The 24,927-nt window shown below is 43.4% G+C and overlaps 1 protein-coding gene across 10 annotated transcripts in view; it reads right to left on the bottom strand.

Annotated features, from left to right (window-relative positions):
• The window catches only part of LOC105492414 (Sin3A associated protein 130), an 86,927-nt gene that overhangs the window by 44,174 nt on the left and 17,826 nt on the right, over positions 1-24,927 (bottom strand). For 8 of the 10 annotated variants that reach the window (XM_011759467.2, XM_024796207.2, XM_024796206.2 and 5 more), the window contains exons 7-13: positions 24,098-24,222; positions 13,803-13,950; positions 13,552-13,642; positions 13,237-13,341; positions 7,645-7,786; positions 4,491-4,612; positions 480-782 (exon numbers count right to left, since the gene is read on the bottom strand). In XM_011759467.2, the coding sequence (XP_011757769.1) occupies positions 480-782; positions 4,491-4,612; positions 7,645-7,786; positions 13,237-13,341; positions 13,552-13,642; positions 13,803-13,950; positions 24,098-24,222 (1,036 nt within the window). The remainder of the gene's footprint in view (positions 1-479; positions 783-4,490; positions 4,613-7,644; positions 7,787-13,236; positions 13,342-13,551; positions 13,643-13,802; positions 13,951-24,097; positions 24,223-24,927) is intronic. The other 2 variants (XM_011759469.2, XM_011759466.3) reach the window with 1 other exon arrangement.

Below are 24,927 nucleotides of genomic sequence, written 5' to 3'. Positions count from 1 at the left end.
CGGCTGCTGATGTTTATTATTTCTTTTTTTTTTTTTTTGGAGACAGAGTTTCACTGTTGCCCAGGCTGGAGTGCAGCAGTGCGATCTCAGCTCACTCCGCCTCCCGGGTTCACGCCATTCTCCTGCCTCAGCCTCCCGAGTAGCTGGGACTACAGGTGCCCGCCACCACACCTGGCTAATTTTTTTGTATTTTTAGTAGCGACGGGGTTTCACCATGTTAGCCAGGATGGTCTCGATCTCCGACCTCATGATTCACCCACCTCGGCCTCCCAAAGTGCTGGGATTACAGGAGTGAGGTATATTATTTCTAACGTTTACAGTGACCCTGAAATTATAAGTTCTAAGCAACTCATTATTAATACAAAGAAACGAAGGCCTAGAGAAATTATAAGACGACAAAGCCAGTGGCAGAGAAAGGATTTAAACCCAAATGTATTTCTTTTCTCCAAACCACCTTCTATGCAAAAATTTAAAATTACCTGAAGTCTTTCCTTCAGGCTGAGGCTGCTGAGTACCAATTGGTGCAGGCTGAAGCCCTTGTGTGTTGATTGGGGTTGCTGAGTGAATTCCCTGTGTGCCAAGTGGTGCGGGCTGTATCCCTGGGGTCCCGATGGGGGCCGGCTGGATGCCCTGGGTACTGATGGGGGCTGGCTGGATCCCTTGAATATGTCGAGCATGTGATGCATCCACTGTCATCAACTGCATGGGGTTTAGGTGGACGGTAGACGCTACCCCCACGCCAGTCTGAGCTGTGATGGCAGAGTTTGGAGCCTGAGCTGAAACTAAAAATGATGTAAAAGGTAACTACAAGAAGGTTAGCTTCATTCCACACACTCCACATAAAGAGAAAAACACTAAAATAAACACGGATTTCTTCCATTGTATAAGATCTAAATTCACGGTTTGAAAAAAAAAATAAACACTGTTACTTGAACCTTCATATACTTGGGATTGTTATTTCCTTTCACTTCCTACCAATATGATGTTGTCTTTCTACAGATTACTAGAAACATGATAAAAACCAGAAAAAAGGCAATCAGCGGCCGGGCGCGGTGGCTCAAGCCTGTAATCCCAGCACTTTGGGAGGCCGAGACGGGTGGATCACGAGGTCAGGAGATCGAGACCATCCTGGCTAACACGGTGAAACCCCGTCTCTACTAAAAAATACAAAAAACTAGCCGGGCGCGGTGGCAGGCACCTGTAGTCCCAACTACTCGGGAGGCTGAGGCAGGAGAATGGCGTAAACCCGGGAGGCGGAGCTTGCAGTGAGCTGAGATCCGGCCACTGCACTCCAGCCTGGGCGGCAGAGCGAGACTCCATCTCAAAAAAAAAAAAAAAAAAAAAAAAAAGGCAATCAGCTATTCAATTGCAAATATTAGTCAGGCAACTGTGTTAAATAATTAATATAAAACGTCAGAAAAACACCCAGGGGTCCCAGGTCAAGAACCTCTGCTTTACTTGATAGGGCCACTAGCACAGGCAGTTTTGAAATATGGCAGTTATGAGTTTCAAATGGCATGTATCCACCAGAAAGAGAGAACGAGCAAGTGTCCTGTGTCCTACAAGGCACACACCCCATCTACTGTGTATATTAAAAAAAAAAAAAAAAAAAAAAAAAAGAAAACAAGAGCATTCACAGAAAGCAACAAAAAAAGGAGGAATTTCTCACTATCTGTGGAAAGAAAATAAACACAGAGGACTTTTTCCTTAGTCATCAAAACAATCCAGAGACGTAGGAACTTGTTTTCAAAGCCATTTAAATATCTTACACTTATAAGCTACCTTTTCCCTAAATAAACAAGTATCTTACAATGTTTGAAATTTTAGACCAGCACTGTTCAATGGCATATTGGGTCACTCACGCAACTTTAAATTTTCCAGTGGCTACAATAAAAAAGTAAGAAGAGCCCGGTGTGGTGATTTCTGCCTTTGATCCCAACATTTTGGGAGACTAAGATATGAGGAATGTTTGAACCCAGGAGTTGGAGACCAGCCTGTGCAACATAGCAAGACCCCATTTCTATGAAAAATTAAAGAATTAGCTTGGCATCATAACACAGGCCTGTGGTTCCAGCTTAGCCCACCTCGGCCTCCCAAAGTGCTGGGATTACAGGCACGAGGTATGTCAGGTTGAGATGGGAGGATTCCCTTGAACTCAGGAATCTGAGGAGGCAGTGAGGTGTTATTGCACCACTGCACCCCAGCCTGAGTGACAGAGAAAGACTGTCTCAAAGAAGAAAAAAAAAAAGTTTGAAACAGGCCAGGTGCGGTGGCTCACACCGGTAATCCCACCACTTTGGGAGGCCGAGGCGGGCGATCATTTGAGAGAAGGAGTTTAAAACCAGCCTGGTCAACAGGGTGAAACCCCATCCCTACTAAAAATACAAAAATTAGCTGGGTGTGGTCGCGCATGCCTGTAATACCATCCACTGGGGACAGTGAAGCAGGAGAGTCGCTTGAAGCTTGGAGGCGGAAGCTGCAGTGAGCCGAGATCACGACACTGCACTCCAGCCTGGGCAACAGAGTGAAACTCCGTCTCAAAAAAAATAAATAAATAAACAGGCCAAATTAATTTTGATCATATATTTTATTTAACCCAATATATTCAAAATATTACCATTTCAATATGTTATTAATAAACTTTTTTTTTTTTTTTGAGACAAGGGTCTCGCTTTCTTGCCTAGACTTGAGTGCAGCGGCGCAAACAACATGGCTCACTGCATCCTCAACCTCTTGGGGTCAAGCAATCCTCCTGCCTCAGCCTCCCAAGCAGCTGGGACTACAGGCACGCACCACCATGCCTGGCTAAGTTTTGTATTTTTGGTAGAGGCTAGGTCTCATCTAGCTTGATCTCAAACTCCTGGTCTCAAGCGATCCTTCCTCCTCAGCCTCCCAAAGTGCTAGGATTACAGGCGTGAGCCACTGCGCCTGGCCTAAAAATTCTTAACAAGATATTTCACATTCTCTTTTCTATACTATGTCTTCAAAATCTAGGGTATATTTTGCTCTTCGAGTACATCTCATGAATTTTTATCAGATGTGCTTAATCTGTATTTTGATTTCATAAAGCCTACAACTGAAAAAGTAGTTTTGCATTGCTAAGTTGTTCCAAACATACTTGAAATTTCTCAAAATTAAACAAAATTAACAATCGAGTTTTTCATGTACTAACCTACTTCAAGTGCTCTGTGGCCACACATGCCGCTGGCGGCCATACAGCACCGTGTGGCAGGAGGGCAAGGTCCACAATCCAGGCAACAATAACACTTTCTTTTGTCTTTTTCTCTCCGTTTTCTGAAACAGGCTCTCACTTTGTTACCTGGCCTGGAGTGCAGTGGCACCATCATGGCTCACTGCAGCTTCAACCTCCTAGGCTCGGGCAATCCTCCCACCTCAGCCTCCTCAGTAGTTGGGACTAGAGGCATGCACCACCATGCCTGCCGAATTTTTTAATTTTTTGTAGAGATGGGGTCTCCCTATATTGACCAGGCTGGTCTCAAACTTCTCGGCTCAAGTGATCTGCCTACCATGGCCACCCAAAGTGCTGAGATTACAGGTATCAATCAGCCACAGTACCCGGCCCCAGGCAATAAGGCTTTCTTTTTTTGGAGACAGTCTCACTCTGTCACCCAGACTGGAGTGCAGTGGCACAATCGTGGCTCACTGTAGCCTCTGCCTCCCAAGTTCAAGCGACTTTCCTGCTTTAGCCTCCCGAGTAGCTGGGATTACAGGCATGTGCCACCACGCCTGGCTAATTTTGTATTTTTAGTAAAGATGGGGTTTCTCCATGTTGGCCAGGCTAGTCTTGAACTCCTGACCTCAAGTGATCTGCCTGCCTTGGCCTACCAAAGTGCTGGGATTACAGGCATGAGCCAATGCACCTGGCTGGAAATAAGGCTTTCTGGCGCCCAGAGTGACCTGAGGGTCCCACAGGAAAAGATTACACAGACTCTAACATTTAAGGATTGTTTTTCCTGGATTAGCAAAAAGAACACTATTTACACGTCATGGTGAGAGGAGAGCATAACTGAACTAAAAAACATATAACTGGTACACCAAATCCCTGTGACATGTAGTTTATCTATATAACAAACCTGTACAAGTACCATGGAACCTAAAGTAAACGTTATTATAAACAAACCTTTATACATTTTTTAAAAATACAACCAATATTTGCATCAAACAATGGAAACCCTATAAAAGTACAGCTCTATTCATTGTAACTACTGTCATTTTAAGGAGAAACAAAAATTGCTAACATGATTATCCTCAGGGTGGCATAATACTATGCAAATATCACTAACGAGTAACAACCTTTTATAGATCACAAAGACGATTATTTAAGACCTTCAAGCTTCACATTTTATCTGAATCTGAAAACAGAAGCTGAAATAATTAATCTCATACTAGAAATAACCCCTAATCAATTTCTAGGTTATTGCTGGCAAAAATGAAACTGTGAAAAGCCATCTAAAAAGCAGGATTCGTACCTGGATACTGTCGAATAGTGGACACGGAACTGGTGATTGGGGTGTAGGTATGTGCCGCCAGTGGGTATGCAGAAGGGGGGTAAGTTGGCAAAAAATATTGGAACTGAACAGGAACAGACGGTCTAGAGACAGAACAGATGATAGCAAACAAAATAGTCATTTTCTTCTTCACTTTCAAAAGATCCTATCCCCCAGCTCCTCTTTGTATCAGAACTGCCAAATGAGCTTTGCTCAAATTTTTGTGTCCCAAACAAACTCTTACATCACAGGACACACACCAAGAATGCAAAATTAAAAAAACAAAAACAAAGTGGATACTATAAATACCTATATTAATAAATGTAAAAAACACAGATAATATTCTATGGGTGATTTTTGAAAGTCTGAAAACCAATTCACAAAAACTCAGTAATCGAATCTTCCCTGCTCAACTCCTCATGAACTACATACACTCAACTCAAATTGGTTTTACTGGCCAATTTCGCTAAAAATACATAAATAATCCCAATTTCATCTGAACTGCTTCAGAAACAATGGAAAGAAGAAATGAGATACAACTTATTTTTATGTTTTCAGAGACAGGGTCTTGCTATGTTGCCCAGGCTGGAGCGTAGTGGTTATTCAACAGCACAATCATGGCACACTACAACCTTGAACTCCTAGGTCCAATCAAGCCTCCTGCCTCAGCTGCCTGAATTCTGGGACTACAGACATGTGTCACTGTACCTGGCTCCTAGTTTATTTTTTAAGCTTAATATAGCCTTGATACTAATATTGGAACAGGAGAATAAGACAAAATAAAGATTATAAACAAATCTAACTCACTACAACAACAAAAAATCCTACATAAAATTGAATTAAGTACCAAATAAAGTTAAATACATCATAATCGAATAAAGTTTATCACAGGGAGAGAAATGCTTCAACATCAGAATGTCTATTCATGTTTTAGATAAATTTTAAAAATTAAAAGAGAACAATAATTTAAAACATAAAAGATAAAAATATTCGAGAGCAGTCAATAGTTATTCATGATATAAATGCCTAAGAAAATAGAAGTAGGCCAGGCACAGTGGCTCATGCCTGCTATCCCAGCACTTTGGGAGACTGAGGCAGGTGAGTCACTTGAGCTCAGGAGTTCGAGACCAGCCTGAGCACTCTGGGAGGCTGAGGCAGGCAGATTACTTGAGGTTAAAGTTCAAGACCAGCCTGGCCAACATGGCGAAACTCCGTCTTCTACTAAAAATACAAAAACTAGCCAGGTGTGCTGGTGCAGGCCTATAATCCCAGTTACTCAGGAGGCTGAGGCACGAGAATCACTTGAACCTAGGAGGTAGGGATTGCAGTGAGCCGAGACCGCACCGCTGCACTACAGCCTGGGCAACAGTGTGAGGCCTCATCTCTACAAAAAATAAAAAAACTTAGCCAGGCATGATGGCATGTGCCTGTAGTCCCAGCTACTTGGGAGGCTGAGGTGGGAGGATCATTTGAGCCCAGAAGTCAAGGCTGCAGTGGGCTATGATGGTGCCACTGCACTCCAGCCTGGGCAACAGAGCAAGACCCTGTCTCAAAAACAAAACAAAAAAACAAATGAAAATGGTAAGACCCTCTTGCTTTCCCCTCAAACTGTCCTTATTTGTAGGCAAAATAAACATATACATAGGAAATTTATAAATCTATAAACATTTAGAGCTAATTTACAGAATTATTTAGATAATCTATAAACATTGAGAGCTAATAGGAGTATTCAACAAGGTGGATGGACATATCAATGCATCAAAATCTGTAAGCACTCCTAGACACAAATGATCAAATTAGAACACTTAACAATCATCTGCTTTTGAAATTACTTTGTGTACACTGTATAGGGTACTTTATGGGAGAGGCAGATACAGACATGGAATGGGGGAAGCGATGGGGTTGAAGTAGAGGTATCAGTATGAACTCAAATGTTCTTAAAATACTATATACCTCCTACCTCTGCCTGCTCAAAGGGCCTGGAAGAATGACAACCCACAGCAACAAGCAGGGCTAATGCCCAGATCTCGGTTTGTAAATGACAAAGGGCTCCTTGGAGAAACAGCAGATTTCAGAGCCAGACAGATAAAGTTCAATAGGAATCTAGAATATCTCATCATGGAAAAGAAGGAAAGGCTAGAACAGAGGGGACGTGGCGAAATCCACAGAAGTAGAAAGAACCCCCAAGGCCCAAATGAGATCATCAGAGCACCAAAATAGATGACAGCAATAGATTCTAATGAATAAAAGCAAATCTACAAGCCTGAGCCGATTAAAAAACAATAAAATGCTCAACATAAAAAATAAATGGGGGTGGGTAAGAGAAAGTCTCTTTACATCAGAATGCCAGCTAATGTATATAGACAACGCGTTAGAAAAACTCACTATTTTGCAACTATCATATTAGTAATGGATTCAGCCAGGAATTAATAATAGATCTACAACTATTGAATGAATGTTTACTGGAGAACAGGATAATTACACTCAGATATTTCCAGATAGATTACTTGTTTACGAAGGAGAAAAACATGCCTTTCCAGTAGAAAAAAACTGGCAAACATCACCTTCACTAAGTAATGAATGTTAACATGACCAATACGGGGAAAACAGACCGCAGGAGCTCTCTGATGCAATGGGAAGGACACACTGCTTACCTGGTATAACCTGAATGTAACCGTGAGGAAACAATGTGACAGTATCAAATTCCCCAAAACAACCGGCTTCTCCCCACTCTTCAAAAACACCCATGAGTCAAAGAGAAGGGAGAGCTCGGCGTCCGTTCAGATAGCTGTACCGCGGTGGCGTCACAGAACGTCTTTACTCTTCTGTGCTACAAATGCAGGTACTTATGGATAAACGGTCATAATGCTACAACCCTTACTCTCAAAAGAGCCAAAAAATATTAAACACACAAAACCAAAAAAAATGGATACTAGGAAAACATCCGTCAAAAGGAGACTGGCTTGAAAAACATCGCACATAAAAAAGGAATTATACGAAGAGTTACTTTCGGGGGAAAATCTGAAAGCATGAGTAATACATACAGGCCGTATTTGTGGGACATTTTGTTTTATGCTGATAAAGCAGAATGATTAGTGACACAGTGAGGCAGAATAGCTGACACGTGGCCTCCTACCTGTTGTCGCTTCGGGTTTCCATGGCCACAGGATTGGGAGAGGCCCGATGTCCGGAGATGGGAATCAGGCTGCTCCTCTCAGCAGGGTAGTCTGGCTGGATCCGAGGAGAAGTGTGTGTGATCTGCTGGGGCACCACCTTGGCTGCAAACAGTAAACGCCAATTCCATGACCACGCTACACTTTTTTTTGGCATGCCAAAACATTCTTGGCTAGCAGCAATCTTAGGAAAGCAAACAATTAAAGCCTGGACTTTTAATCAAAATAAAAAATGAAAAATAAGTACAAAGTTCAACAGAATTATTTCAATTCTACATTCACTGATATATTCCTACTGTTATTAAAGCAAGGTTCAACATTAATACTTAAACAAAGACAGAAGTGACCAGGCTCTTTTCTCTCAACCTGGACCTGTTTTTGAAAGGATTAAACTGCTTAAAAAGTAAACAGGCCAGGCACGGTGGCTCACATCTGTCATCTCAGCACTGTGGGAGGCTGAGGCTGGAGGATAACTTGAGTTCAGGAGTTCAAGGCTACAGTGAGCCATGACTGCACCACTATACTCCAGCCTCACTCACAGACTGAGACCCCGTCTCAAAATAAATAAATAAATGAACACACACAATTTTGGATTAAAAAATGGAAAAAAAAAAACCACCCTTAGATTCCACTCTGGGTCCATAGATAATTATAAAATGTAGCTAATTAGCAATGAGAAGACCACTTTAATTCCCAAGTCTATTTCTTTACCTATAAGGATCCCTTCTTTGGATCAATTAATAATTTCTAAGGTCCTTTGAATGTCCTACAATTTTATATAAAACTTTAGAGCAAAATCAAAATCAATGACCACAGAGTTTTCAAATTCAATCTGAGGCTCCAAATGTGTACTCCTTTAAAACTTGCATCCAATTTTGTTTGGAAGGTATAGCTGAACTAGAACATACTTGACACTATTCTTTATAGCCCTATCTATTAACAGTATGCCTGGGCATGCAGAAAGAAAAGCCGTGATCCATCTCAGAGACACAGAGGGACAGCTTCTATCTGTGTAAAAACCCAAGTTACACCAGTGACAGGCACATTAACAAAGAGACTAGACTAGGAGGATGCCAACGCATTACCCTAAATGCAGAGCATTTAACAACAACGCCAAGCTACAAAGACCCACTGCGATGCCAGCCAGCTCCCACGGGAGGCAGATGGAGAAGTTTTTGCAGGGTGATAGCAGGAATGCCCATCTGACCACTCAAGATTGCATCTATTGGCCAACGCAAAGAGAAGCTGGCATGACAGGGTTATCCATCAGGGAGGTAAGCAGTGGGGATGGTGAGGAGGGGGCAACTAAGCCTTGTTTTATCACTGAGCCCCATGAAAGGTAGGAGAAAATGATGCTTCCAGTAGGAATGAAGCTGCCACGTGACAGAGTAGCTAACCAGTGGTTGGTAACCAGACACACCTCACCACTCAGCCATTCATTTACATCTTTACTTGTTTTCTAATTTAAAAAGCCATACAGGCTGGGTGCAGTGGCTCAAGCCTGTAATCCCAACACTTTGGGAGGCCAAGGCGGGCAGATCAACTGAGGTCAGGAGTTTGAGACCAGCCTGGCCAACATGGTGAAACCCTGTTTCTACTAAAAAGACAAAAATCAGCCGGGCGTGGTGGTGCGTGCCTGTGATCCCAGATACTCAGAAGGCTGAGGCAGGAGAATCACTTGAACCTGGGAGGTTGCAGTGAGCTGAGATCATGCCACTGCACTCCAGCCTGCACGACAGAGTGATACTCCATCTCAAAAAAAAAAAAAAAAAAAAAGCCACACATTCTCAATAATTAAATAAAAACCAAGGAACTATATAGTACAGAAAACAGTAAGTCTGTCATAACGTTATCTCCAAAACTTATCCCTATTTTCTGAATAATGTGATCACCAGATTTCACTTTCTATAATTCTGAGAACATGATCATATGTTGACCAGAACATGGAGAAAATAAGAATGGTATTCTATTGGAATAGAGGCAAAAACCTTATACTTGTGATTTAGCAGGCTTTTTTTCTGAGCCAACATATTCCTAGTAAGAATAGCTGAATTTGTATTTAATATCACCTGGAGAGGGCAAGCTCACTTGGAAAAAGTCACTTAGGTGATTTTAATATGTATGTTCTACTTCTCGACTGCAAAATCAATGGTCTAGGGTTTTATCAGGTTTCCCTTCTCAACTGAGCTACCTTTCCTGGAGAGATCCTATTATAATACAGAAATATTGGGGTTAGCATAAAAGAGAAAAACAAAATGACCGTAAACCCCATGGAACGTAGGAACACGCGTATGTATGTCTCCTGGTACTTTTTAGTGAGTCTGCTTCCACAGTGGGATCTCTTAGGAAGACAGAGGGACATTCACAAGAACCAATCTCTAAAAAATTCTTCAAGGTGGAGGGTCAGGCGGAAACTAGACAGTCCCTCTGGGCCACAACGGCCCCTCCTTATCGGTCTTTCGATCATAGATTCAAATACCCGAGTGAGGCTCCTGACTTGATAAATATTAAGTGTCTCAGGGCTTGGCTTGCCATGATAGCACTCAGCAGAGCTGACGACGCAGGCAGAGGAAGGAAATGGGCTGAAATGGCAATATGGACAATTTACTACCTTTTTCAACAAGTGTGTTAATGCTAAACAGATACAAACAAAACAAACTTCTTTTGACAAATATGAACTAAATTCAGAAGGTTATGGAAAAAATTTGGTCTCTCCAATGGCAAGTCATAGTGAGGAGCGATGCAGAGAAGACCCAGTAGCAGACCCTCTGTGCTAAGGGGCTTCTGTGGGGCCGAGCACCCATTTAAGGGCTGGTATAGGCCGGTCACCCTACAACAGGAGTAGGGACTTCCTGGGTACCACCATTATTCCAGAAAATGGGCTTCAAAGTTTGCTCAGAGAGGCCGGAACCCACACTTTTATGTCCAGTCACCAGTATGTCAGGGTGTCCTCTTCACAAAAAGCAGTCTTAGCTCTAAGTGGATGCTATGGCAGCTGTCCTGTATGTATCTTAAGAGAACAATAAGATGACATGCTCTTCACTATAAAAGCAAGGCAGAGACAAAACTAGAAACTATTAATAAAGCCTGTAGCTGGCAGGCTAATGAAAGCTGTGTTCTGCCTCGGAGGCCACAGTCCCTGCTTCGGATGCTATGGCAGTGAGATATCAGTCCTCTGCATAGGTGTTGGCAACCTATGGTTTACAGGCCAATCCAGCCTGCTGTCTCATGAGCTAAGAATGAGTTAACACTTTTAAATGGATGAGGGCAAAAGGATCAAAAGAATATTTTGTGACTCATGAAAACGATATGAAACTCAGGCCAGGATCAGTGTCTCACACCTATAATCTCAGCACTCTGAGAGGCTGAGGGTGGAAGGACTCCCTGACGCCAGCAGTTTGAGAGCAGCTTGGGTAACACAACAAGACCTTGTTTCCACAAAAAAAAAAAAAAAAATTTTTTTTTGGGGACGGAGTCTTGCTCTGTCACCCAGATTGGAGCGCAGTGGCACAATTTCAGCTCACTGCGACCTCCACCTCCCAGGTTCAAGCAATTCTCCTGCCTCAGCCTCCCGAGTAGCTGGGAATACAGAGGCATGTGCCACCACACCCAGCCAATTTTTTTTTTGTATTTTTTTTTAGTAGAGATGGGGTTTCACCATGTTGGTCAGACTGGTCTCAAACTCCTGACCTCAAGTGATCCCCCTGCCTCAGCCTCCCAAAGTGCTGGGATGACAGGTGTGAGCCACTGCTCCCAGTCTACAAAAAATTTTTAAAAATTAGCCAGAGGCCAGGCATGGTGGCTCACACCTGTCATCCCAGAATTTTGGGAGGCCGAGACAGGCAGATCATGAGGTCAGGAGTTCAAGACCAGCCTGACCAATATGGTGAAGCACCGTCTCTACTGAAAATACAAAAATTAGCCAGGCGTGGTGGCACATGCCTGTAATCCCAGCTACTCAGGAGGCTGAGACAGGAGAATTGCTTGAACCCGGGAGGCGGCGGTTGCCGTAAGTGGAGATCATGCCACTGCACTCCAACCTGGGCGACAGAATGAGACTCCATCTCAAAAAAACAAACAAAATAATTAGCCGAGTATGGTGGCAGGTACCTGTAGTCCCAGCTAATGGGGAGCTGCCGCTGGGGGTTAGCTTGAGCCCCAGCTACAGTGAGCTATGACTATGCCACTGTACTCAAGCCTGGATGACAGTAAGACCTTATCTCTTAAAAAAAAAAAAAAAAAAAAAAAGGCTGGGCGCGGTGGTTTAAGCCTGTAATCCCAGCACTTTGGGAGGCCGAGGCAGGCGGATCACAAGGTCAGGAGATCAAGACCATCCTGGCTAACACGGTGAAACCCCGTCTCTACTAAAAATACAAAAAACTAGCCGGGCGATGTGGCGGGCGCCTGTAGTCCCAGCTATTCGGGAGGCTGAGGCAGGAGAATGGCGTCAACCCGGGAGGCGGAGCTTGCAGTGAGCCGAGATCCAGCCACCGCACTCCAGCCTGGGCGACAGAGCGAGACTCCGTCTCAAAAAAAAAACACAAAAAAAAGAAAGAAATCAAATTTCTACATCCATAAGCAGAGTCTCCTCGGCGCACGGTCTGTTTACATACTGTCCACGGCTACTTTCACGACACAGAGTTGAGCACTGGCGACACACACCTATGTGGCCTGCAAAGCCTAAAATGTTTATAGAAAGTGTGCAAACCCCTGATCTTGATGACTGAAGTTGGACTGCTAGAAACTTTCCAGGGATTTTTTTAACAATTCAAAGTATACATATACTTAGAAAAAGAATAAAGAAAGCCTAGAAGAAATTCTAGGATGGGCGTGATGTGGCAGGGCAGCACTCAGATGAAAACCTGGGGAACACACCTGAGCTTTGGTGTTCTTCCCACTGTTGTGTCACTGAGAACTTTCCCTGAACAATCTGTCAAAGTCTACAAGTTTTCCTCATTCCAGATCTTTGCTTTTCCTGTTGTTTTTGTCTATGTCAGTATTGCTTATTTTTATAAAAGGTACAGTTTGATAAGAAAGCAAGTCAAAACTAAAGTTTGAGTACTCAAGAACTGTTATACTCTTTTTCCCCTACCATCAATGCCAAGTCTGCATGATACATAATGTTACAAGTCATATTCAGTGTTGCTTTGAAAATCAACAACTGGGCCGGGCACAGTGGCTCATGCCTGTAATCCCAGTACTCTGGGAGGCCGAGGCAGGTGGATCACGAGGTCAAGACCAATCTGGCCAACATAGCGAAACCCTGTCTCTACTAAAAATACAAAAAAATTAGCCAGATATGGTGGCACATGCCTGTAGTCCCAGCTACTTGGGAGGCTGAGGCAGGAGAATTGCTTGAATCCAGGAGGTGGCGGTTGCAGTGAGCTGAGATCGCGCCACTGCACTCCAGCTTGGACAACAGAGTGAGACTCAAGGAAAAAAAAAAAAGGAAATCAACAATTGTAAAAATCAATACTAGCCATCACCATGAAGGCCTAGTCAGAGGGGCTACAGCACCCCGTGTGAGCTTCTGTCGAAGGCAGCATGCCACTTACCGACGGGGATGTTCGAGGTGGTCACAGCAGTAGCATGGGAGGAATGGGAGGGCACCGTCATGGTAACAATGGTACTGGTGGGAGCCTGCGTGTGGGACACAGATCCTGAAATAGGGGAAAAAAGGAAATTCTTTAACAAGAACTTCTCTGCACACATTACAGATTCTCAAAAACCTGGGAAAACTCTTGGAAAAAGTTAAGATAATTTTTCTAGCCCATTGTTTTTCTCTGACTGAAGGTGAGAAATGAAAAATTAACCCACCACTCTTGCCTTCTCTTTCCCCGGTAGAAGGAAGAAGTGGGTTATGGACTTACCGGCTGTAGTCGCTGAAGGAATGGTGTTGGTTGCCAAAATAGGTGCTACTGTGGCTGCAGCCACTGGGGTGCCAGTACTGAAGATCGTTTTCTATGAGGGAAACCCCACAACACAGTTATAAGAACATTATCCACTGCATCCCAGGTAAACACAATCAATGCCTTCAGTACTGCCAGGCCCTCAGCACACTTTGCCCACTTTTGGTTTTACCCAACCAAGTACACAGGTGGTTCTCCACCTTTGGTTTTACCTGAGCCATTGTATGAAGCTGCTGTTTTGGCGTCCCTAATGCAGGGTGAGATGGTAGTGTGATTCTTGTTGTGACATCTCGTGACTGGGCAGGACGCTGAATACTGATTGCTGCAGATGGTGGGTGCTGGATAGACAAAGTTGGCCTACTGAAAAGATAATAAAGACACAATGCAGACAGGAAAGGTCATTTATGATCTTTTGCTAGGTTACAGTCCTGCAAGTCATACTTTTTCATAGATCTATGAAGTTCAGAGTTAAACCAATACTTGGTCTTTAATCACACCAATGAGGCAAAAGGCGCACTGAGTTTGTCTCGTTTTAAAAGCCATCAATTTGTACCACAAACTGAAGAAATTAACCCTTAGTTGTTCTCAGTATCCTTAATATAGTTAATCAACACTCCAAAACGGACTTGAGTTAATATCATCATAATAACTGCACTTCAGGTCAGGTGTGGTGGCTCACACCTGTAGACACAGTGCTTTCGGGGGGCGCCAAGGCTGGAGGACAGCTTGTGCCCAGGAAGTCAAGGTTACAGTGAGCGATGACTGCGCCACTGCACTCCAGCCTGGGGCACAGAGTAAGACCTTGTCTACATAAAAAATTAAAAACAAAATAATTGCACTTGGCCGGGCGCAGTGGCTCACGCCTGTAATCCCAGCACTTTGGGAGGCCGAGTTGGGCGGATCACGAGGTCAGGAGATCGACACCATCCTGGCTAACACGGTGAAACCCCTTCTCTACTAAAAATACAAAAAATTAGCCGAGCGTGTGGTGGGCGCCTGTAGTCCCAGCTGCTCAGGAGGCTGAGGCGGGAGAATGGCATGAACTCAGGAGGCGGAGCTTACAGTGAGCTGAGATCACGCCACTGCACTCCAGCCTGGGCGACAGAGCAAGACTCCGTCTCAAAAAAAAAAAAAAAAAAAAAAAAAAAAAAAAAAATTGCACTTAACTGTGGATAGATCTGAAAATATACTATAAATTTACACGCTCTAAGTTTTTGACAAATTTCCTGAAGAAATATCAGAGACAACTTTGATTAACAGCAGCTTAAACTATGACTTTTGAAGCAAGGACCTTCCCCCCAATTTTACATCATTCCTTAGCAAATGTAGGAACATTCCTAAAATGATAAAATGTTACAGTTATGACTGCCTCAGGATTGGAAGGGAAATCAACAGAGGATGCCAAATTAATTGGTAGCAAGCTACTGAAATGGCAACACTGGCAAGAAAATTTGACAACATAACAAAGCTGGATATTCAAATCAGAGGGGAGGCCACAGGCGGCAGCTCACACCGAGGACCGCTTAAGCCAAGGCTAAAGTGAGCTGTGATCACACCACTGCACTCCAGCCTGGGTGACAGAGTGAGACTCTGTCTCCAATAAAATAAAATAAAAAGAATCACTTCAAGTGACATTCAAACCCATTGCCACTCTGGTTAGTGGGATCTAGCTGGAGGACAAAAAGAACCGTGAAGTTAGTTACTCAGTATTCTTATTGTTAGTAGTAATCTACAAAAACTAAGAGGCCAATTTATGTCAGATGGACAAGTGATACAGGTGCCCCTTTTTAAAATCTTTTCCACTGTATTTTTACTGTACCTTTTCTGTATTTAGATATACAAATACCATAGTGTTACAACTGCCTACAGTATTCAATACAGTCACAGGCTGTATAGGTTTACAAACTAAGAGCAATAGTTAGAGCACCATAGCCTTGGTGTGTAGCAGGTGACACCATCTAGTTTGTGTAAGCATACTCTTACGATGTTTGCATGTCAAAACTGCCCATTCATTTCTCAGACTGTAACCCCATCATTAAGTAATGAATGAGTATAAAACCTTAGAAAGCAAAAAAAACCCCAAAAACCAAAAAACAACTCTAATGTTAAATTTCATCTGTAAATACCAATATGTGTCCATTACCAGTGAAGGAGTGAAAAAAAAAATTGTTTTCTTGAGACGGAGTCTCACTCTGTTGCTAGGTTGGAGTGCAGTGGCATTATCTCAACTGACTGCAACCTCTGCCTCCCAGGTAGAGGCAATTCTCCTGCCTCAGCCTCCCGAGTAGCAGGGACTACAGGAGCGTGCCACCACGCCTGGCTAATTTTTCTATTTTTAGTAGAGACAGGGTTTCACCATGTTGGCCAAGATGGTCTTGATCTCTTGACCTCGTGATCCACCCGCCTCAGCGGTGCTGGGATTACAGGTGTGAACCAACGTGCCCAGCCAAAAATGTTTAATTAACATAAGATTTTAAAACATGTGGTCGCTCAGGTCTGTAATCCCAGCATTATGGGAGGCTGAGGTAGGTGGATCGAGTTTGAGACCAGCGTGGCCAACATGCTAAAACCCCATCTCTACTAAAAATACAAAATTAACCAGGTACAGTGGTACATGTCTATAGTCCCAACTACTCCAGAGGCTAAGGGAGAAGAACCGCTTGAACCTGGGATGCAGAGGTTGCAGTGAGCTGAGATTGTACCACTGCACTCTAGCCTGGGTGACAGAGCAAGAGTTTGTCTCAAAAAAATAAATAAAATAAAATAAACAAATAAAGAGGAAAATATCAGCAGGAAAACATGACTATCTTTACTATACTGAGTACCTCTGTCGCCAGAAAGAGCCCAGAAGCAATGACACACCAGAAACAATGAACACTTTTAAGACCCAGAACTTGGGTTACAAATACTACTCTCCACTAAAAAGAACCAAGGAGAAATGGCTGATTTGAAAACTTGAAAAAAAAAAAAAACAAACAGGAGAAAGCCTGATACATCATGTATCAAAAAGAATAAAGTACTCAAAGGTTAACGGGAGTCATCAAAAGGAAACTTGGGCCAGGCCCAGTACAGTGGCTCATGCTTGTAATCCCAGCACTTTGGGAGGCCAAGGCAGGCAGATTGCTTAAGTCCAAGAGTTCCAGACTGACCTGGGCAACATGGCGAAATTCCACCTCTACTAAAAATATAAAAATTAGCTGGGCGTGGTAGCACACACCTGTAGTCTCAGCTACTTGGGAGGCCGTAGCAGGAGGATCACTTGAGAGCCCAGGAGGCAGAGGTTACAGTGAACTGAGACTGTGCCACTGCACTCCAGCCTGGGCAACAGATGAGAGGGTCTCAAAAGAAAGACATCTGAGCCAGTTCGAAGGGGTTCTCACTAGCCCAATTTGGGGCACCGCGAGCAAAAGAAAGAGACTTTGACTAAAACATTTTGAGGCTGGGAGCAGAGGCTCACACAGCCCTAGCACTTTGGGAGCTGAGGCAGGAGGACTGCTTGAGCCCAGAAATTTGTGACCAGCCTGAGCAACATGGCAAGGCCCAGTCTCTACGAAAAATAAAACAATTAACCAGGCATCTTGGCATACACCTACAGTCCCAGGTACTCAGGAGGCTGAGGCGGGAGGATAGCTTGAAGCTCAGAGGTTAAGGTTGCAGTGAGCTGTGATCGCGCCATTGCAACCTTGACCTCTGGGGTTCAAGGTATCCTCCCGCCTCAGACTCCTGAGTACCTGGGGCTATAGATGGGCATCAAGTTGTGATTCAGCCTGAGTGACAGAGTGAGACGCTGTCTCCAAAACAAAAACAAACGACAACAAAAACAATCCAGTTTGAATATTTAACATTGACAGGTTCATAGTGACTCACTTACACATACCAAAAACAGTCAAAGGGAGTAAGGTCATTCAGAAAGTGCTCCCTAGTCTGTTGTCTTAATCACCATATTACAGGTTGAGTATACCTTATCTAAACCGTTCTGGATGAGAAGTGTTTCAGATTTTGGAATTATATACTTACTGACTCAGCATCCCCAATCCAAAAAGCAGAAATGCTTCAATCAACATTTCCTTTGAGTGTCATGTCAGTGCTCAGTTTCAGATTTTGGCTTATTATGGATTTTGGGTTAGGGATACCCAATTGTGTACTTCTCCCACAGATTAGCTTTTTTTTTTTTTTTTTTTGTTAACAGTCTGAAAGGCAACTCCAAGGATAGAGCCCCAATTCAGTGATCTGACATCTACAGAAAATATGGGGGTTAAATGATAAATGGACTTGTGATTATCCTCCAGTGTTCAGATAGGTCCTTGTATGACTGGCTTATTTGGAGGACAAGGGTATCGTAGGCAGAGACTGCCAGTGTGGTATTTTCTCCTTCTCCTCTCAGAATAGTAAAGAAAACAAAAAAGAGAAATATAGTATCCTCCTTTCGCAAAATTAGGAGACATCTGAAATCTCAAACCACAGGACAGAAGAATTGCCAAAGGTAGGGATAACCAGAGACTCAGGAGCCAATGAAGGAAGGATTGCTTTCTTTTTTCTTTTTTTTTAAAAAAAGACATAGAGTCTCACTGTGTTCTCACTATGTTGCTCAGGCTGGTCTTCAACTCCTGGGCTCAGACAATCCTCCTGCCTCAGCCTCCCAAAGTGCTAGGATTACAGACATGAGCCACCCTCCCCAGCCTGAAGAGAGAATTTCTGGGGCTATAACTCTGGGGATAAAATCCAGTAATGAAGTATAATGCTCCAAAATGAGGAGCACAAACTGACAGAGAAAACCAGAATCTTCGTGTAACAGCGGGAATGGAGCTGGCAGTGGAGCAGCATTTGGAACAGTTCCAAGGGTTAAAAAGCAAAGGATCTAGGGTTAAACCAGGAATCACACAGACACAGAAAAGTCCCATCTATGGGGAATTGCGTGCAGGGGACCTAGGGAAGAGAGGCTTTGCCATTTTAAGTGGTCTATCTGCACTGACAGGAATGAAGTAATGGCCAACAAATTTCAAACGCAGGACACTGAGTCATTTGGAAAATTTCTCCAAACCCGGTAAATAGTCCAGGCTACAGTAAGAACCAATTACAAATAAGGGATCCAGAATAAAGTCATTCCAATCAAAGATGAACACTCAGAAAAGATCCAAAACAGGATCTATTTAAAGATGCTGAAAGACAAAAGGTGGAACGAGACACACCAGAAGTGCTTTTACTACGCAGATGAACACTGTACCATGAATTTAAAACCTTAATGAAGTAACCACTTCTATGAAATGGAAACACAAAGCAAAGACTAAGAGCTCAGTGGAAATGATGAGAGAACAACAGAAGAAGACAAAATATACAGGCAGAGCTCGAGAGAAACAGAAGGCAACTGTTCAGCAGTTTCAAGAATGAAGGCAAAATTAGAAGTGGAACATGAGACACAATGCTGAAAATGCAGTCAAGGATGGAGAAGACTATGAAAACAACGTTAAAGGGAACAGTTAAAAAAATTACATAGGAGTGCAAAAAGATTCAACACTTAGGAATCGCCCGTAATCCCAACACTTTGGGAGGCTGAGGCGTGCAAATCACCTGAGGTCAAGAGTTCGAGACCAGCCTGGCCAACATGGCAAACCCCCGTCTTTACCAAAAATACAAAACTTAGCCGGGGGTGGTGGTGGGTGCCTGTAATCCCAGCTACTCGGGAGGCTGAGGTGGAAGAAACGCTTGAACCCGGGGGGCGGCGGAGATTGCAGTGGCCGAGACTGTGCCACTGCACTCCAGCCTGGACAACAGAGCAAGACTAGGTCCCAAAGAAAAAAAAAAAAAACATATAACTCACAAAAACTGTTCATAATTACAGTTTTTTTCTTTTTTTCTTTTGAGACGGTGTCTCGCTCTGTTGCCCAGGTTGGAGTGCAGTGGCATGATCTTGGCTCACTGCAACCTCCGCCTCCCGTGTTCAAGTGATTCTCCCGCCTCAGCCTTCCAAGTAGCTGGGATTAAAGGCGTCCGGCCCCATGCCCAGCTGACAGATAAGGTTTCACCATGTTGGCCAGGTTGATCTCAAACTCCTGACCTCAAGTGATCTGCCTGCCTCAGCCTCCCAGAGTGCTGGGATTACAGGCATGAGCCACCGCGCCCGGCCAATAGATACAGTTTTATGCTACAGATTGAAAAGGCACACCATGTTTAGAACAAAACCATAAATAATGGTCATTACAAAATAAATGCCATTAAATTTGCTGATATTCAACGAAAAGAATCAGGCAATGAGGCAAAAAGACTAAGGCCTTTGTAAGGGGTTAAAAAAAAAAAAAAAAAACAGACTCTGTGCAGTAACATCCAGATCTAGAAGACACGGGAAAAACGACCCCTCAAGTAGTCATGGAAAGAATATAGAAACAATAAAACACTTAATCAGCCAGACTACTGCCTAAGTATAAATGGGAAATGATTCTCAGCATGTAAAATTTCAAAATATTGGTGCTTTAAGATACGCCCTTTTTGAAGAAAGTGACAGAAAATAAATTTCTTTCAACCAAGTAATGACTGAAAAGACAAGGGTCAGAGAACTGACAGAGTGAATGTATTTAGCAGAAAAATTAAGATATGACTTATATTTTTCTGGAAGTTTACTATTTTCTCTATACCTTGAACCAATTTCTTTATTGCTGGTTTATCTGGCCCTTTGAAGGTTTGGTAGAATTCTATGAAACCAAGGCTGGGTGTGGTGGCTCACAATTGTAATCCCAGCACTTTGGGAGGCCGAGGCAGGTGGATCGCTTGAGCCCAGGAGTTTGATACCAGCCTGGGCAACATAGGGAGACCCTGTCTCTACAAAACATTTTAAAATTTGCCAGGCATGGTGCATGGTGGCACGTGCCCGTAGTCGCAGCTTTGGGAGGCTGAGGTAGAAGGATCACTTGGGCCTAGGAGGTTGAGGCTGCAGTGAGCCGTGACTGAGCCACTGTTCTCCAACCTGGCTGGCAGAGCAAGACCTTGTCTCAAAAAAGAATTCTATGAAACCAGCTGGATCTGGTGCTTCTGTGAGAGATAGTGCTTAAAATTTTTTCTATTTCTTCTATGGAAATTGGTCTCTTGAAAAATTTCTATCTGCAGAATTCAAAAAAAGTTAGACATTAGGAATTTATTGTAATTGTAGATATAAAGAGAAAAATCATCTGATTAGGGTTTTTGTTTTCACTACTTGCAGTATGTTGCTAGTGTTATATGAGTGAATGCTAAAAATGCATTCAACAAAATTCAATATCCAGTTTTTTATTAAAACATGCAACACAATGGAAAAGATACTTTGACAATATGATTAAAAATAAAAAGCCAAAAAATAAAAATAAAAAGCCTACCCCTAGTTTTCATCATACAGTTGGCCCTCAGTACCCATAGGTGCCACATCTATGGATTCAACCAAGCATGGACTGAAAATATTCAAGGGGGAAAACAATTTCCCCAAATTCCAAAAAGCAAAACTTGAATTAGCTGAGCACCAAGTGCTACACAGAATCCACATGAATGAAGTGATGTGTAGGCATCATAATAGGCACTCTAAGTAACCTGGAGAGATTTAATCATCTCCAGGTTACTTAGAGTGCCAGAGTACATGGGAGGAGGTGCGTAGGTTATATGCAAATACTATGCTACTTTATATGAAGGAACTTGAGCATCCTTGGATTTCAGCATCTGCAGGGGCTCCTGGAGCCAAGACCCCATAGATAGAGATGACTGTATATCCATTTATACCTTGTGAATTTCCTCATACCACCTGAATATATTAACTTTTATAAAGTTAAAATGAGCAACAAGTAGTCTATTTTATGTTGGGCGGTTCTGTCGCTTTGTACCTCAGGTAATACATTTATTAATAACTGCCACAAAGTAAAGTATCCCTTTTATTGAAGAGAGAACAAAGGATCAGGGGAATTGAAAACCTGCTTAATGTCATACAAGTAAATAATAGAGCTAATGGCTAAAGATAAGTTCCAGGCATTGCTGTTCATTTAAATATAATTTTCTTCAGAATTCTGTTCTAGGTTCTCTTCTCACTCTCCAGTACCCTTGGATAGACACCTGAAGGCTTTCACTGTGGCCCACGCATTGATCACTCCCAAACCCATTATCTCTAGCACAGACCCCTCTTCAACCACATACTGACAACAGCCACCTGGCTGTTCCACAGATAAACTCAGTATCCCAAAGTTCCATCTTTTCTAAAACCTGCTTTCCTTCCCTTGTTTTCCTTCTCATTTACTAGGACAGGTAAGGAGGAAACCAAAGAGGCATCTCCAGTTCCTCTTTCTTCCTCACCACTCTGCCCAGCTTCCAGCTGACAGGTCCCAGTGGTGCCTCCCTAGCTTCTAACGGCTCCTCTCTCCAACCTACTGTCCTTGCTTTGATTCAGTGAATCCCTTCTTGTCTGCGCTATTGCCAAAGACTCCCTTCCCTCAATATAACCCATGGCAAGGATCAACTGCTCTCCCCAGCCTCCCTGTAATGTGACTTGGAGATCATGAGGAAAAACAGCATCCTGTCATCCCTGATTGTGTCACTCACAAAAAGCCTTTAAGATCATCCCTCACCAACCAGACTTTATTCCTGTATGGCTCTGCAAATCTTTTTTGCTTCTTTTTTTTTAGAGACAGGATCTTGCTCTGTCGCCCAGGCTAGAGAGTAGTGGCACAATCATAGCTCACGTGGTCTCAAACTCCTGTGGTCACATGATCCTCCCACCTCAGCCTCCAAGTACCTAGGGCTAGAGGTACATGCCACCACGCTTATCTTTTTTTTTTTTTTTTTTTTTAAATTTGTTGAAATGGGATACTGGTATGTTGCTGAGGCTGGTCTTGAACTCCTGGCCTCAAGTGATTCTCCCACCTTGGCCTCCAAGAGCACCAGGGTTATAGGCACGAGCCACTGCACCCAGCCTAAATCCTTTTTTTTTTTTTTTTTTTTGGTGGAGATGGGGTCTCGCTCTGTTGCCCCAGCTGGAATGCAGTGACACGATCACAGCTTGCTATAGACTCAACCTCCAGGGCTTAAGCGATCCTCCCACCTCAGCTTCCCGTGTAGCTGGGACTACAGGTACACACCACCATGCCTGGCTACTTTCTTATTTTTTATAGAGATGGGATCTCCCTATATTGCCCAGACTGGTCTCAAACTCCTGGACTCCAGTGATCCTCCTGCTGAGACCTCCCAAAGTGCTGAGATTACATGCACGAGCCACTATATCTTGCCATCACAACCTTAAAATGCCTAAAATCAAAGTATAAAACTCCTTTCCCAAAAATCCCACTCTCCTCCACCCTGTTAGGTGTATAGGCCAACTAGTACTGGCAAATAAATAATCCTGACTCCCCTCCTTCTCACACTCCCATACCCCCGCCCCCTGCTCCAGTGATTCTCAGAAATCTCCCTGACTCTATCCTTCAAAATCTACCCAGGGCCAGGCATGGTGGCTCATGCTGTAATCCCAGCACTTATGGAGACAGGAGGATCACTTGAGCTCAGGAGTTGGTGACCAATCTGGGCAACAAAGTGAGAACCTGTCTCTACAAGAAAATAAAAAAATTAGTTAGGCATGGTGGTGCACATCTGGAGTTCCAGCTACTTGGGAGGCTGAGGCAAGAGGATCACTTGAGGCTAAGAATTTAAGGCTGCAGTGAGCCATGATCATGCCACTGTACTCCAGCCTGGGTGACAGAGCGAGACCCTCCCTCCAAAAAATATAATCTATCCAGAATCTAACCATGTCTTTCTACATCCATCTTCATCTCTCCTACATGCTGGCTATACCCTTCTACCCAACCTCTGCTTCTAACTTGGCCTCTCCACAGCCTATTCTATCCAGCAACCAGGCTGAACCAAATGAAACTTCAGATCATTGCATTGCTCTGCTGAAAATTCTGCTAAGGCTTTCCATCATGCCCCAGCCGAGTCCATGTCCTTAGCGTGGCTCCTAAGGACCTATGTGATCTGGAGACCCTGCTACCTCCCCAAACCTAATTCTTGCCACCTTGGCCTCATCGGTGCTCCTTGTAAGTGGCAAACAGAATCCTGTCTCGGAGCCTTGCACTTACTAGTATTCCCACTGCCTAGAATACTCTTCTCTCAGATAACCACACAGCTCACTCATTTCATTGTATCTTTTCATTTTCTACTCAAATGTATTATCAACAAAGCTCTCTCCGACCACATTACATGAAACTCTAAGTCCCCTGCACCACCCACCCTGTCACTCCCAATCCCTTTTACCCTTATTTTTTCCAAAGCACTTTTCACCATCTAAAAACCTACATATTTATTGTGTCTCCAGCCCCTAAAAACAGAAGCTCTGTGTGGGCAGGAATTTCTTTGTTCACAGCTTTAGCCCCAGGATTTAGAACACTACATAGCTCATTAAAGAAAAAGCCACTCAATAAATATTCACTTAAATGAAGGAATGAAAGAAAAAAGAGTGGAGGAAGCGGAGGAGGAGGCAGGAAGGTTCAAACTTCATCCTCCCCATATATACCTAAGTGCTGAGTCAGTAGCATGTGCCGCTGTCGTAGTGATGACTGGAGACTGAGCTCTGGTGGCTGAGACGGTTGCTACCACAGCAGGAGGGATGGCATTGGAGGTGGTCACAGGTGGCCGAGACTACCAAAAGAGAAAAAACAGTTCATTTAAAACAAAAATAAAATAAAATATAGGAAGCCAAATACTAAATGTGTAATTTGAAACGAGCCTACAGATAAGTATGTTTCTGCCCAAATAAAAATAAATTCTCACCATTCCAATTAAGGAATTCTCTTTTCAGATAGGTTGTCATAAGACCAAGCGCCAGGCCAAGCGCGGTGGCTCACACCTGTAATCCCAGCACTTTGGGACAGTGAGGTGGGCGGGTGATCCCTTATTAAGACAACATTGACAAATGTTTTGGGAAAAAAAATCTCATTTTGATTGAACAGTACATGAGTCCCTCCCGTGCAAATGTGATTGGAATCAAAATTCTGCTCTACTACTGGTACCACTGGGACCTCACCCTTCAATCTAGAGTTGCCACAGGTCTGTGGTTGGTCCTGGTGTAGACATCTTATGCTGCCATCCAACCCAACACCTCCACAGAGGGCCTACTCAGGTGCTGAATAGAGCTGTTGGCTCTCAGGCCATCTACGTTAGCGAGTACAAGGGCAACTCAGAGTAACAGTCTTCTTTTCTAGGTAATGGTTCAGGGTGCCCACATGCTTTCTGAATGTTTTCACATGGACAGAGTGCCCTTATCACACTTATGTGTGAAATCTTCCTCTGAAAAATGAGCTCCACACTGGGCTTCATCCACGTATCCACCATTACTCTTCGAAT

The sequence above is a fragment of the Macaca nemestrina genome, chromosome 11, assembly GCF_043159975.1.
Source record: "Macaca nemestrina isolate mMacNem1 chromosome 11, mMacNem.hap1, whole genome shotgun sequence".
In the NCBI taxonomy this organism is placed as follows: Eukaryota; Metazoa; Chordata; class Mammalia; order Primates; family Cercopithecidae; genus Macaca; species Macaca nemestrina.
This window is presented reverse-complemented; position numbering and strand designations above follow the sequence as displayed.